Source organism: Ostrea edulis, chromosome 5 (genome assembly GCF_947568905.1).
Source record: "Ostrea edulis chromosome 5, xbOstEdul1.1, whole genome shotgun sequence".
NCBI classification, from domain to species: domain Eukaryota; kingdom Metazoa; phylum Mollusca; class Bivalvia; order Ostreida; family Ostreidae; genus Ostrea; species Ostrea edulis.
In genome coordinates, this window is record NC_079168.1 from 84,802,658 (window position 1) to 84,817,394 (window position 14,737).

A 14,737-nucleotide genomic window follows, 5' to 3' on the forward strand; every position below is an offset into this window, starting at 1 on the left:
ATACAAGCACTGACTAATTATAAGTCCGTCAACTCTTTTAGTGTGATCAGTAGCTGGAATTTTAATGACTGCTGACTGTTGAAGGTTCAGGGTCCCATCGTCAGCAGAGGCAGAATTCTGTCTCTAACACACATGATTCTTAGTCAGACACCAATATAGACAGCTGTATGTGACAATCACATCGTAAAACAATACAGATAGGTTTGATTGAAATGATCGCTAAAGTGCTGCTCTGCATGGTCTGACGTGGTATGATCGTGATAGCAGTTCATTGTCACAGCGAGGATAAATGTTGAAAACAGCACAATCATATTGAATCAAAATAAATTATCAGCATTTTCAAAATATTTAAAGATTTATTTTAGATTTAGGGTCTCTGTATCAATGGTTAAGTATCAAGATATCTTCCCCGTCTGATTTCCAACAATGATTTATTTTGATGTACAAAAAAAAAAAAAAAAAAAAAAAAGATGAAGGTAGTGAAAGGTAGTCTTAAGTCTTTAATTACATGTGATGCAGTTAGAGAATTTTAAATTTTAAATATTTCATTGTATTTTTAATTGAATACAAATTAGATGCTTATGACCATTATATGAAAACATTGAATTCATTACCTCATAAAAAATAGATATTAATGATTTATTATTAACTGTTTTGAAATTAGTCTGTATTTACTGAGTGTTTATAGTTCACAGTAAAGGGCGGGTAAAATATGTATTCTTTGTACATTCGACTTCCTGTATATTTCATTTTTGTATAGAGAGTAGCAATGATCTGACCTTAGGGGCTTTACATCTGCTGAAATTAGGCTATGTCTTTTACCTAAGATTAGACCTGTATGGTCTTTAAGGAGGTACTCTACATTGTCATAATGGCTGACTTCCTTTTAAAACATCGAGGAAAATAGAAATATCAGCAATATTTGTCTATTCATTAAAAAAATTCTCGCCTAGCTGAGTAGCTCAGTAAGTTGGCATGTCGACTGCTGAACTGTAGATTGCGTGTTCGAGTCCAGCAGGGGTTTTAAATTTTCTCAGATTGCTTTCAACTAAAATTGTATTTTTTGACTAAATAAAGTAAATTTGAAAGTTTTCAATTTCAAATTAATGTTGTACATATCCTCCACTTTTCATCGATATCAAATTTCTCTGGTATAGCATTCCTCCTTAAGAATCCTAGCACACAGAGGTGATCATTCTGTTGTGACTGTTTTAAAACTCGATGTTGGGACGCTATAAATTGACATTCTACGTGATGAGGTGGGGCACAAGGCTAGCTCTGTAGAACTGGGGTCACCACTGTATGAAGTGTTTATAAACTGTTTCCCTTCCCTCACATGAGATGTTTCCTACAGTGTGGTGGGAATCCTTTTCTACAAAGATGGCCAGTGTAAAGGGAATTGTGTAGAATTCATTAAATAAAATATTATATTAAATCTTGCCTGTTTCTGCATAGATTTATTTTTTGGCCAAAATTGGATCATAGTGTTATAGAATTATTTTTGTGTAACCAATTTTTTTTTAAATCATTGGCCATTATTTTATGATGATAAAATATATTTTTGTGAATCCAAGAAATCAAAAAGTTGCTGAAAAATCTATCTACAATAAATAACTCAACTTTAAAAAAATGTATCTCCAGCAAAACAACCAGATTTATGATCATTCAACTTTTAAAAAAATCTATCTCCAGCAAAACAACCAGATTTATGATCATTCAACTTTTAAAAAAATCTATCTCCAGCAAAACAACCAGATTTATGATCATTCAACCTTAATCCTTTGGTTTTTTTGTAGTAAATTGTAAAATAAGATGCTAAACAGTCATATGATAAATTTTAGTTCTAAATATTGATTAATGGTAGCAAAAAAATGTTGTATTACATTATGGTGAAAATGATCAGGGCAACAGCTGCTGGAGTCATTGTAACTACAGAAATTTATAACCAAGAGAGAGATTTCTGTTCATACCATTTTGTGGTGGATAATGTTGGGGGTATACTATCTTTAATCATATTTTCATATTGTATTTATTCTTTCATGTTTACATACAGTCCACTTTAAAATTATAATTAGCTATTCTGCTTTGCTCTAAGCTTACCGCAATATTGTTTAAAGTCACAACACTCTTCTACTGTATCTGTAAAATGCTTATCAGTATAGTAATTAAACGTTTTCTGCTTTTCTCTATGTATTCACCTGACCCCCAGAGAATGTAATTGCTGTCGTTTTTGTCTTAATTAAATATGCCTTGCATTTCATATATATGCTCTTTAAAAAAATTGGTGCCAAATTGATTCCCGGTAGCAGGTTTTACTGTCATTGATATGGAATGCTGGGAATGGTACTTTACACATACGAGTGTAACTACCCTACACAGGGTCAGTTTGTCACATCCCGTGTCTAGCTTTTGACCCACTATAGATGACATACAAGCCTCTCAACATTTGGGAAGAGTCCGATCTTGAGTAAACTTACTCTGAAAGCCAGAATTGGTCAGAATGAACCGATTCTGAATTTTTCATTATACCCCTTGCAGTTTGGGATGAATGTGTTGGATTCCGAATCACTTTGTCCATCTGTCACTCATAGACATTTTATGGTAGGAGACTTTTATCTGATGCTGTCAACAGATTTTCTATGATTTTGTATACCATGTCAACCAGTCTTCTCGAAAACTTTTCTGAGCTACTAGCCACTAGAGCTAATGGTTTTGATATTTTTACGAGCCCAATAAAATTTTTGCTAGCCCAGAAAAATAATAAAATTTCAAAATTAAAGTTGCATCCTTTTATTTTCTGTCTATTAAATACTGTTTCAAAAGATCATTACATGAAAAGGTGAAGATAATGAACAGTGATCAATCTCATAACTCATAAAGGTGAAGACAAAGAACAGTGATCAATCTCATAACTCCTATAAAGGTGAAGATAACGAACAGTGATCAATCTCATAACTCCTATAAAGGTGAAGATAACGAACAGTGATCAATCTCATAACTCCTATAAAGGTGAAGATAACGAACAGTGATCAATCTCATAACTCCTATAAAGGTGAAGATAACGAACAGTGATCAATCTCATAACTGCTATAAAGAATACAACATTAGGAGTAGGGCTATCACAAACCCCTGGATATACCAGTGGTGGGGTTATGTGCCCAGGAGGAGTAAACATCCCCTGTCAACCAGTCACATCTGCCGTGAGCCCTATATCTTGATCAGGTAAACGGAGTAATCTGTAGTCAAAATCTGTGTAAAGAACGGCCCAACAATCAGTATGAAACACGTCAGACAGCATTTGACCCAATGACAGGTTGTATTGGTAAATTAGATCATTATAACAACCAGAGAATTTGCGAAATGTTGACTTTAAAGGAGACAGTTGAAACTCCTGTTAACATCAATTTACAATGTATTTGTCGGTAGGCTGCTTTGATTTAAAAACTGATCACATGCAGAACAAGTTCTTGTGTATCAATAAGTTCTTGTGTATTGAGTCAGTTGAGAGACATCCATGTTGTGATCGTCTCTCCCCCCCCCCCCCCCCCCCCCCCCCTGAGAGTTTTCTTTGTCTAAAACGTATTGCACGGAACGCACAGACATATTAAGAAACAGAATATGCCCCATACTTTGAATGAAAGTAGTTACTTTTCTCAAACACTCGTGTTTAATATCGAGTACCTACGAAAATTCGCGCGGATGTTTGTTTCATGAGCTGAACTCAGGGTTTGAAATAATTTGAGAAAGAACCATGATAATGTGTCACAAGAAAAGAAAAATAGATTCATTCCTTAAATTAGAATATATGTGATGGTAAAACTTAAAAATTGTGAATTTACTTGATGATATTAATCAATTTGGGAATCTTTGATATCTTTTCACCTTAGTAACGCTACATCTTCCATCTTTTCACCCTGCGTTATTTTCATTTTCAAGCATTTCGTCAAAATAAAAACTTATGAACCCCAATTTAGTAAGAAATTGAATGTCATTTTATATTTTTGTGACACATTATCATTGTTCTTTCTCAAATTATTTCAAACCTTGAATTCAGCTTATAAAGCAAACATCCATTCGAATTTTCATAGGTACTCGATATTAAATACGAGTGTTTGAGAAAAGTAACTACATGTACTTTCATTCAAAGTATGGGGTATATTCTGTTTCTTAATATGTCTGTGCATTCCGTGTGATACATTTTAGACAAAGAAAACTCTCATTTATGTTGTTTTTGAGAAAAATAAAGAGACCGATCGCTTCAAAAATTTAGAACTCATGCGTTACTGAATCATTTCACCATGGTAACGATGGTCCACGGTGATGCAGACTAGTGAGTTTTCGTAAAGACTGGTAAACATGTGCATCTGGTATTTTCAGACTGATTCATTCAATTTTTAGAAATTTTGTAAGCTATATTAAGATTATTTTTTACAATTTTTGTTGTAAATTTACAGGACAACTGTCAGATAGACTTTGGATTGGGTATTCTGACCCTGCAGGGGGTATTGGTCCCTTTAGGACAGTTCTACATAATCAGATATTATGTTCAGTAAAAGTAGAGTGTTTCATTTTCATTGGAAGTGTTTGTTTGAATTATTTTTTATTTGTGTAATTTTTCTGGACCCAGTTGTATCAACGAGTCATTAAATTTAATGTGATATTAACCAAGATGAATTATTGAATCCTTTGATAATGTGGCATTAGTTAATGGTTTCATTAAATACTGTTGTATGAAACCTTTATTAAACTCACATTAGTTAATGTGACATTAAATATCTAAACTGTCATTAAAAAATACTGTATTTTAAATGTGAAATGATGTATGCATTAACACTTAACATATACATGTAACCAAAGTTGCTCTCTTGTGGATTGTCATATTAGGTCTGCCTCATCTTTCGTATTATGACATACCAAATGATGTCAGTCCTTGTAATAGATTATACAAAATTCGAGTTGCCTACGTGTTTTCTTATCTTTTGTTTGGATTATACCTGTGGTTCGGTGACTTATAAGTTGTATGGCCAATACTGGGTTCACAATTTCACCAGTTGACTCTTTACGGAAATGATATTGTCTCCGAATTTCCTCGTCGATCAAATTTTGGAGTGAAAATCGCTTGCAGAAGACTCATTTTATTTGTTGTCTGGCTAAATGTCCAACTGTTATGTTAGCCACCATATTTAATGTAATCCCCAAGCCCTCATTAAAGTTGAGGATTTTAATGTGGCTTGAATGTGCCGATCCAAGCATTAAATCAATGATACAACGGAACTTAATGTCACATTAACCATTTTGCATTTAATAAGGCTATAATGTCACATTGAGTATTGATACAATCAGGGCCTGTCCTATATCGAGTATAATTGTCTGTCCTTTCAGGTCGGATCGAAGACTATTTCTGGATGATGTGGATATCAAATTCAGTAGGACACTAAACTCGTGTAAAGTGCCTCAAGTAAGTGATTCTGACTCTTAGTTTTGGCAGTCTATAAAAATCGGATAAAGATGATTAATTATAATGTGTAGTAAAACACACTTATACTGAAGTGATTCGTTAAAACTGTAATTCGTTCTATCCTGTAAGTTCATGATATATGTTTCAAAACTACAGGGAATGAAGATCACATTGTTGTAATCATAAATTCATGATAAACGTATTCACTGTAACCATGTTTTACTGTAAGCACAAATTCATTATAAGTGTGTTCACTGTAACCGTGTTTTACTGTAAGCACAAATTCATTGTAAGTGTGTTCACTGTAACCATGTTTTACTGTAAGCACAAATTCATTATAAGTGTGTTCTCTGTAACCGTGTTTTAATGTAAGCACAAATTCATTATAAACATGCTCAGTGTAACCATGTTTTACTGTACAACTACTAGCGTATTTAAGTCTGTACAGTACAATAATTAAGTGTTCTCAATAAGGATTTTTGTCTGGAACATCTCTTATTTAGAAAATGCCATTAATGAATCACTTTGAATTCATTTTATTTACATGGTTTTTTTTTTTATCATAAAACACATTCATGAAATAAATTTATGTTTCCTCATGCTGCACAATTTCACCGTAGCTTCGTTTTTGCTGAGTTTAGATCAATAATAACATCAACACCAATGTAGAGATGAAATATGTCATTTATTCAAATGACGCAAATAAGGAAAAATATATACATAATATAATAAGGGGATCAGACCAAAAACTATTCACACAATACATAATGACATATCAATATGCTGATCCCCTAAATTTACGGAAGAACAATATATGCCAAATTTATAAAATTGATTAGGTCTACAGCAAAAAGATGGCACATCAAAAATACAAAGGCCATAACATATCTTAAAACATATCAATGCAAGTAAGGTAGGAAAAGATGGGGTGGTGGTGGGTGTGCCAAATTTTTTGATGCTATCAATAGCTTCGATGAAGCGAGAATGACCCAAGGCTGACTGGTCAGTTACCGACAGCATCAGAACACGTGACAACGGTAATAAATTTTGATTGGCTGTTATCAGACAAGGGTGTAAGATTTGATTGGCCATGGAAAATTTCGGAATTGCGTAACAAGTCTGCCGCAACTGCAGAACTGGGAAAAATTACATAATATGGCACCTGACACCTGCAAGGCCTGGGAGAAGACCAGTAACAACATTACATATAAAGAAAAATCAAAGCGACAGAGATACAAACAATTCAAAAAGTATATTAACTTACTAACATTTACATACAAAAAACAGCATCCAACACATAAATGCAATTATTTACATAATTGTTGTTTGAAGTGTGATAAGAGTTTTCCATTTTTTTCACAGATTCGACATGCTAGTGTAGAGCGTCTCTTGGACCGCCTCACTGACCTCAGGTTTTTAAGCATCGACTTCCTGAACACATTTCTTCTGACCTATCGGGTGTTTACTGATGGCAAAACAGTTTTGGAGGCACTGAAGCGAGTCTACAAAAATCCGGAGAGTGGAAATCTGGAGTCCTCTCTCTCCTCATGTCAGTATGTACTGTTCTCACTGTGTTGGTGCTGTATCATGTCAGTATATACTGTTCTCACTGTCTAGGTGTGGTATCATGTCAGTCGTGTTTTACCTCTGACTAGAATGATGTTTTGTCATTAGATAGAATGTGTCACATGATTGCCGTTTAAATTTCTTTAAACAGCGAGTAGCAAATTATAGATGGTAACATGGCATCCAGAATGTCTTTTTTAAAAGTTGTTTATCTTTCTCATACATGTTTTCATATTAAACATATTGGTCCTCAGCAAAATAAGACACTTTTAAAATAGGTTTGTCATTGATTGTCTACAGAAATGTTTCGGGTTGCAAAGCCTTCTACGGACTTGAACAACCTGACACATTTCTGAAGGTAGTCAGTAACAAACCTAATAAGTGATAGTGTTGTTCTGTCATTGTTATATTTGTTTACATGACCAGTCGCAGTTGTAGGGAAAGGTACAGTAAAAAACACTTCACTGTTTTGGATGAATTCATTATAAGAATGCTCACTGTAACTGTGTTTTACTGTACCTAGGACCCATGTCTGTCCATCTGTACACAGACAATTTTAGGATGAAGAAGATATTCAAGGATGGGTCATATGAACATGTGTATCTGTGATTTTCAGACTGAATTTTCTAAAGTTCACCATATGATGGTGGCTATTTTATGACTGCAGAATTTTTTATTTTAAAATTTTGTGTGAGTTGTATCTTGGAATGCTGGGATTGTAGATCAAAGCTTAGAGTTTTAAGTCAAAGTTTGTCCATCACCAATGAATGTTTGATGATCATGAAGGTAGCTTATATATAGGTACATGTAATAGCAAAAGTGGGGGGGGGGGGATTAAAAAACAAAGATTTGTAATATAAGATTTACAGAAAATTTTTAGACAAATTTGCAGACGTAGAGTTAGACCAAAGGTTATTAGTCATAAATAAGAGTGTGGAACTCCATTTCCATTTGTCCCAGATGGGTATTGGTCCTATATTTAGTACATTTTAGCTCGCCGGGACGAATATCTGGAGAGCTATTGTTATGACTGTGGTGTTGGCGGCGTCATTGTCACACTTAAGGGAAAAACTATAACCTTGGCTGTATCTTTTGAGCCCAGAAGGATGGAGCTTTGATATTTCACATATAAATTCCTCATAACCAGGACTTTCATTTGGCACTAAGACTTTTGACCATATGACCTTGACTTTGATCTACTTTTCAAAAACTTAACCTTGGCTACATCTTTTAAACCAAGATAAATATATAAGGGTAGGTAGAGTTATGCTTCCCAATGAGCTATGTTGTCTTCTGACAACTGGTGTTTGGAGTTATTTTTATACATGGTTTTCTGAGGTCAAGGCTACCTTGAATCTGCAAAACTACATTGCGCTGTGTTACCTGATAATGGAAATTGTTGAATGAGCGAATGAAATTTGAGACATGCGATACTGATATTGATTTTATTCATATTTCTAATAAGTAATCCTTACTTTTACCTAAGCCATGACATAATTATCTGATGTTTTTGATAACTTTTATTTGCTTTTTGAAGGTCACAATCAGAAACCAATTTGTATGGAGAAGGCAGTCCACCACAAGACATTTCTGGTGAATTGCCAAAGAACATCAGTCACTTAGTGAAACCAAGTCCTGAAAACAGAAGGATCAGCACTGGTTGTATGACAATATATGAAAGCAGGCTTCCCAAGTTAACACAGGAATCATTTGGTTAGTGGAGGCTTAGTGCATGTTAGAACAACTTCACATCTTGATTCTCTCAACAAGGCAAAGTTCAAGGACATTGCAGTGCAATAATATAAACTTTTATGCATAAAGTTAATTTTTGCAATTTCTTGAAAAATTTCTTTTAGGATTTGCTTTTTTGTATATAATTATTTGTAACCAACAAAATTTTTAGTGCCCAACTAAATTTTTAGCTCACCTGAGCCGATCAAAATTTTTCCGTTTACTGTCGGTGTTGGCGTCGTTGTAAACTTTTCACATTTTCATCTTCTTCTCAAGAACCACTGGGCCAATTATAACCAAACTTGCCCAAAAGCATCCTTGGGTAAAGGGCTTTCAAGTTCGTTCAATGAAGGGCCATGCCCCCTTCAAAGGGGAAATAATCACAAAAATGCAAAAATAGAGTGGGGGTCATTTAAAAATCTTCTTCTCAAGAACCACTGAGCCAGAAGAGCTGAAATTTTCATGAAAGCTTTCTGACATAGTGCAGATTCAAGTTTGTTCAAATCATGGCCCCCGGGGGTAGATTGGGGCCACAATAGGGGATCAAAGTTTTACATAGACATATATAGGGAAAATCTTTAGAAATCTTCTCAAGAACCAATGGGCCAGAGGAGCTGAGATTTACATGAAAGCTTCCTGGCATAGTGCAGATTCAAGTTTGTTCAAATCATGGTCCCCGGGGGTGGATTGGGGCCACAATAGGGGATCAAAGTTTTACATAGAAATATATAGGGAAAATCTTTAAAAATCTTCTTCTCAAGAGCCAATGAGCCAGAAGAGCTGAAATTTACATGAAAACTTCCTGACATAGTGCAGATTCAAGTTTGTTCACATCATGGCCCCCGGGAGTAGATTGGGGCCACAATAGGGGATCAAAGTTTTACATAGACATATATAGGGAAAATCTTTAGAAATCTTCTCAAGAACCAATGGACCAGAGGAGCTGAGATTTACATGAAAGCTTCCTGGCATAGTGCAGATTCAAGTTTGTTCAAATCATGGTCCCCAGGGGTGGATTGGGGCCACAATAGGGGATCTCAGTTTTACATGGAAATATATAGGGAAAATCTTTAAAAATCATCTTCTCAAGAACCAATGAGCCAGAAGAGCTGAGATTTACATGAAAGCTTCCTTACATAGCGCAGATTCAAGTTTGTTCAAATCATGGCCCCCGGGGTAGTTTGGGGCCACAATAGGGGATCAAAATTTTACATGGGAAATTGAATAAATAGAAAAAACCTTTAAAAATCATCCTCTCAAGAACCAATGGGCTAGAGGAGCTGAGATTTACATGAAAGCTTCCTGACATAGTGCAGATTCAAGTTTGTAAAAATCTTGGCCTCCAGGGGTAGGTTGGGGCCACAATACGGACTAAGGTTTTAGATACAAATATATATGGAAAGTCTTCAGATATTGGCCAAGGTAACTCAGGTGAGCGATGTAGCCCTTGGGTCTCTTGTTACCTATTTATCAACTGGAAGTGAATCCGTCTCATGTGGTTCTTTATTTCCTTTAATCATTGTAATACAAGTATGAATGAAGTGTAAAATATGGTTTTGTTATTTAGCTGAATCAGAGGAGGAATCTTCCGGAGACACAGGTGAAAGTGATGATGGCCCCGATACATCTGGTCTTGTTCTCCCAGGGGTCACGACCTTGACTCCATTAGGAATACCAGGGGTCACGACCTTGGCTCCATTGGCCATATCGGAAAACTTGTCTGAACATGATATCCAAGGAATCATTTTACCAGACTCGCTGCATGGGGAATCCTCAGCAGACAATTTTGATGAGCTGTACAAGCCGGAAACTCCTATTGCCGCAACCTCTGTCTCTTCTAGTAGCTCCTACACCCTGAAATCCACAACCAGCTCGGATACTCTGACTCCAAGGACAAGTCCCAAACCCTCTCCAAGGATTAGTCCCAGGGTGGTGGTGAATGACCAATCAAGTCAGACCAATGGCGTGAGAACACCGAGCCCCCGACCAAGCATCAAGATCGGCTTCTCTGGAGAATCCTTGCTGGAGTCTTTGTCTCAGATTGTTTCTCCGACTTCACCCAAAAGTATCTCATCCAAACCAATCCGCATTCCTTCTCCATCATCCAGGAGTGGGCCAACCTCTCCAACCTTTAACCTTCCTTCCTCTCCACTCCATGGTCGGATGTCTCCATTACTGAGACACACCCCTCGATCTCCGAGTCTCAGCCCCAAGCATCCGCGAAGGATGCCGTCTCCCATGAGTCCCAGTATGTCCTCACCAAATATCATGACGCCACACAAAATCAAGCAACCATGTAAGTAAATTCCATGTTAACATTTATTATTGAAATTAACAAGCAAATAGGAACTAGATAAAATACATTTAAAAAAGATTCTGAGATAAAAATGTTAACTATTGTGAAATTCTTTCTCAAATATTTGAAAAATTGAAATACTACAGTAAATCTTGTCAAAAGTGAATATTGTGTCAAAGATTTGTAGAATACATATTTTGTCCCCAAACTTGAATCTGTTACTAAGAATATTTTGTATTCTGGACACTTTGTAATGCGATGATTTACCCATATATCAAGCATGTCTGGATTAGACGAGTTTACTGTTCCAGGGCTAGAAATAATTATTTTTATTCACTGGTCACTTGGGCTATCAACTTAAATTTATACTGGTTAATTGATAACTTTTACTGTCCCTTTGGATCAGTGGATATAAAAACAACTGGCCCAAATTCCATATTTAATAATAATGAAACATTTTCATGATAGGCCTAATACTTTGTTTATTTAAACTAGCATCAACAACCGGTTTAAAAAATGTCCTAATCTTACTATTCTTATCCATGTTTTTCACTTAAAGGGGCATGGACACGATTTGAGCTGAAAATGGTCAAATTTTGTGTTTCCATTTTTAATGTTAATTTAGAATACTTAAATAAGGTATTTCTAATGGTCAGCAAAATTTGAATGTCAGTTTTCGAGGTACAAGAGAGATGCAGAGTTCACAATTCTTTGTTATGTAAACAAGGCTCATGCCATGTTTTTGTTTACATAGGTTAAATATGTAGGACTCCAAAATGCGATGGTCACGCCAAAGTGCGATGGTCTGTGCCAAACCCCGATGGTGTGACACGCCAAAGTGCGATGGTGTGAGACGAATGCGCCATAATGCGATGGTGTCAACACAACAAAAGTCCGATGGTACATACTAATTTGCCAAAGTGCGATGGGGTGATACGCCAAAGTCCATTGGTTTGTGAACGACAGTGTTTTGGTACAGGCCATACCAACTGTGTGTTGTTTCACCAAAATATCAGTGCAAAATCCATGCAGTAAGGATAAGCACTTATTTCAATACCATTTAGTTGTTGTATTATTAAACACAAAACTTTCCAACACGAAATCATATAGAATGTTTTGCATTATAGCATACTCCCAGGATTTTATTACGTGTACGTCACAAGTAATAAATGATCATGAATCAAAGAATGTTTAGGCGACGTAGATATAGTTACAACAAATGTATTTTGCCGTTCTCACAATCCTCAACACTGTAAGCCTTTTCGTTGCTGTTGTTCATGTCAATCTTAATCACCCGTACCTTCCTCCAATACATCCCGAAGACATTGGTGTCAGCACTGCATCAGAAAGAACCCTCGTTGGGGCAAACTGACGTTGCATGTCGTCGGTTTCATTTTGAAAGACGTTAAGATTGATGTCACAATGACGTGATGTTACTGAACCCCGCACCATTGGACTTTGGTGTGACCATCGCAGTTTGGCGTCGGTTAACATTAACAAATTAAACCATTGCATTTTGGCGTGACCATTGCACTTTGGAGCAACCATCACACTTTGCGTGACCATCACACTTTGGAGTGACCATCACATTTTGTGTGACCATCGCACTTTGGAGCGACCATCACACTTTAGAGTCTTGTATATATACTAGTCAAAGTTTCATTTAAAGCACATTTTTTAAATTTACAAGTTAATTCTGAACACAATTAAAGAGTTCCTAGTGTTTAGTACATCTTATTTTGTTTAACAGTTTCTAGTGTTTAGCACATCTCATTTTGTTTTAAACATGCTATTTTCTATTTCAATCTGTATGTAAACAAAAACATGGCATGTCTATATAAGCCTTGTTTACATAACAAAAAATTGTGAATGCTGTATCTCATTTGTAACTCCACAGCTGATATTCAATCTATATGTAAACAAATACATGGCATGAGCATTGTGAGTGCTGTACTTCATGTGTAACTGATCAAAAACTGATATTCAAATTTTGGTTGACCACTAGAAATAAGTATTCTAAACCTAAAAAATGGAAAAATAAAATAGGAAAATTTTCAACTCAAATCATGTCCATTAAACTTTAGAAAATAAGTCAGCATCACCTTCATTTTTGTCATTTGTGAAAGTGTAGTGTCACAGGATTACAAAAGCATCACAAATTAGACGGCTCATTCTAAGGAACAGCTGAAGATGCACATTTTTAAATATAATTATGCTCACTCAGAACTCTTCATGTGGCTCATACCTTTGTGTGACCTGTAGAGGAATCATCCGAGGATTGTTTGTTTGTATATCTATATACTCTACTTAAAACAACTCATTCATAGAAACATTCATGAATTTATATACATTGTGTTACTTCATAGTACAACTTAACAAAAGTGAAATCAAGATATTATTTTGCACACAAGAAAAACCTGGACTTCTAATTTATACAAGCCTGATTGTTAAGGAATTTTATAAGTATTTAAATTAACTAGCCCTAAGGGCACATTCTCTTCACAAAGCATTATAGCCCAAACCATATTTTACTGGCCCCAGACCAATGGGACATCAATTATTTAGAGCCCTATATTCCAGCTCCCCATGCACCTAATGGGAACACTCTGTACTGCTATCATGTAACCAAGGTGTATTGGTTAGGATTTGTCAGCTGAAAATTTCCTTGGAATTCCTATTTTACTGAGATATTAGGATTCACGAGTGATGTTTGAATGTAGAAACAAAAAGTTGTAATGTTAAATTTCAGTCCTTGGAACTCGCGGAAGCCTGGAGGCCGAATCGCTCATCACAAACACCCGAAGCAGTAGCCTGGTGTCCCAAATAGAGGGATCCCCACCCTCAGCAAAGGCGGGCGTTGTGGTCAGTTCTCATCGCAAATCAAAGAGAAGGTAATTGATAATCAGTGTTTAAGCGTATTCCATTCTGCTAATGACAGTACTATTAGTGTGTGCACAATAGAAACTCTTTTTTTCTACAATCTTCTATCAATATAATAAAGCTGTGAAATTCAGTGCAGTGTTGCTATACATCTAACAATTGTTATTGTTTCATTTGATGGAATACTCTCAAGCAATGTTCTTTCTATGTAGCTTACTGTACACAGCAACCAAGCAATGGGCCTTGTTTAAACATGGATATTATTTGTATTTTTATTCGTGTGTTGCCATTTCTCCTTTATCATATTGCATTAATTATTGATGACTTCTGAGGAAAAAAACTTTAGATAACACATCAAATATTTTAATAATGTATTTGAATCAATTATATATATTTTGTATTTTGGTGGTGTGATGTATAAATTGGAATCACCATGTCTGTCTGTTGGTTTGTATATCTGTAGACAAAAGACAGTGATCAATGGCTGGATCTGTTTTAGCTGTATAACAAGCGAAATAGGAATCAAACTTGCTCTTTGGATGTTTCTTTCTGAATCAATTTACAGTCCAGATGTTGCATTTGTCCATTTTTTTGTGCTTCAACTATTTACCAGTGAAATAAATTGACAAAACTCATCCATGGCTACTACCATTGTATTGCAAGATACATGTACCACAAAAGTATTTTTTTCTGCCCCCCCCCCTCCCCTTCAAAGAAGTTATGCGAGTACATAATATGGTGAAATGACTTGTAAACGTTAAATTGCATAAACATTTATCAAATTTTCTTACATGTATTTTAGCAAC

General features: G+C 35.5%; 1 protein-coding gene across 14 annotated transcripts in view; it reads left to right on the plus strand.

The window, feature by feature from the left end:
* Nucleotides 1-14,737, plus strand: part of LOC125651600 (ras-specific guanine nucleotide-releasing factor 2-like) — a 160,199-nt gene that overhangs the window by 125,338 nt on the left and 20,124 nt on the right. For all 14 annotated transcript variants that reach the window (XM_048880268.2, XM_048880266.2, XM_048880267.2 and 11 more), the window contains 5 exons: nt 5,383-5,458; nt 6,821-7,011; nt 8,562-8,737; nt 10,323-11,051; nt 13,801-13,942. In XM_048880268.2, coding sequence (XP_048736225.1) covers nt 5,383-5,458; nt 6,821-7,011; nt 8,562-8,737; nt 10,323-11,051; nt 13,801-13,942 — 1,314 coding nt within the window. The remainder of the gene's footprint in view (nt 1-5,382; nt 5,459-6,820; nt 7,012-8,561; nt 8,738-10,322; nt 11,052-13,800; nt 13,943-14,737) is intronic.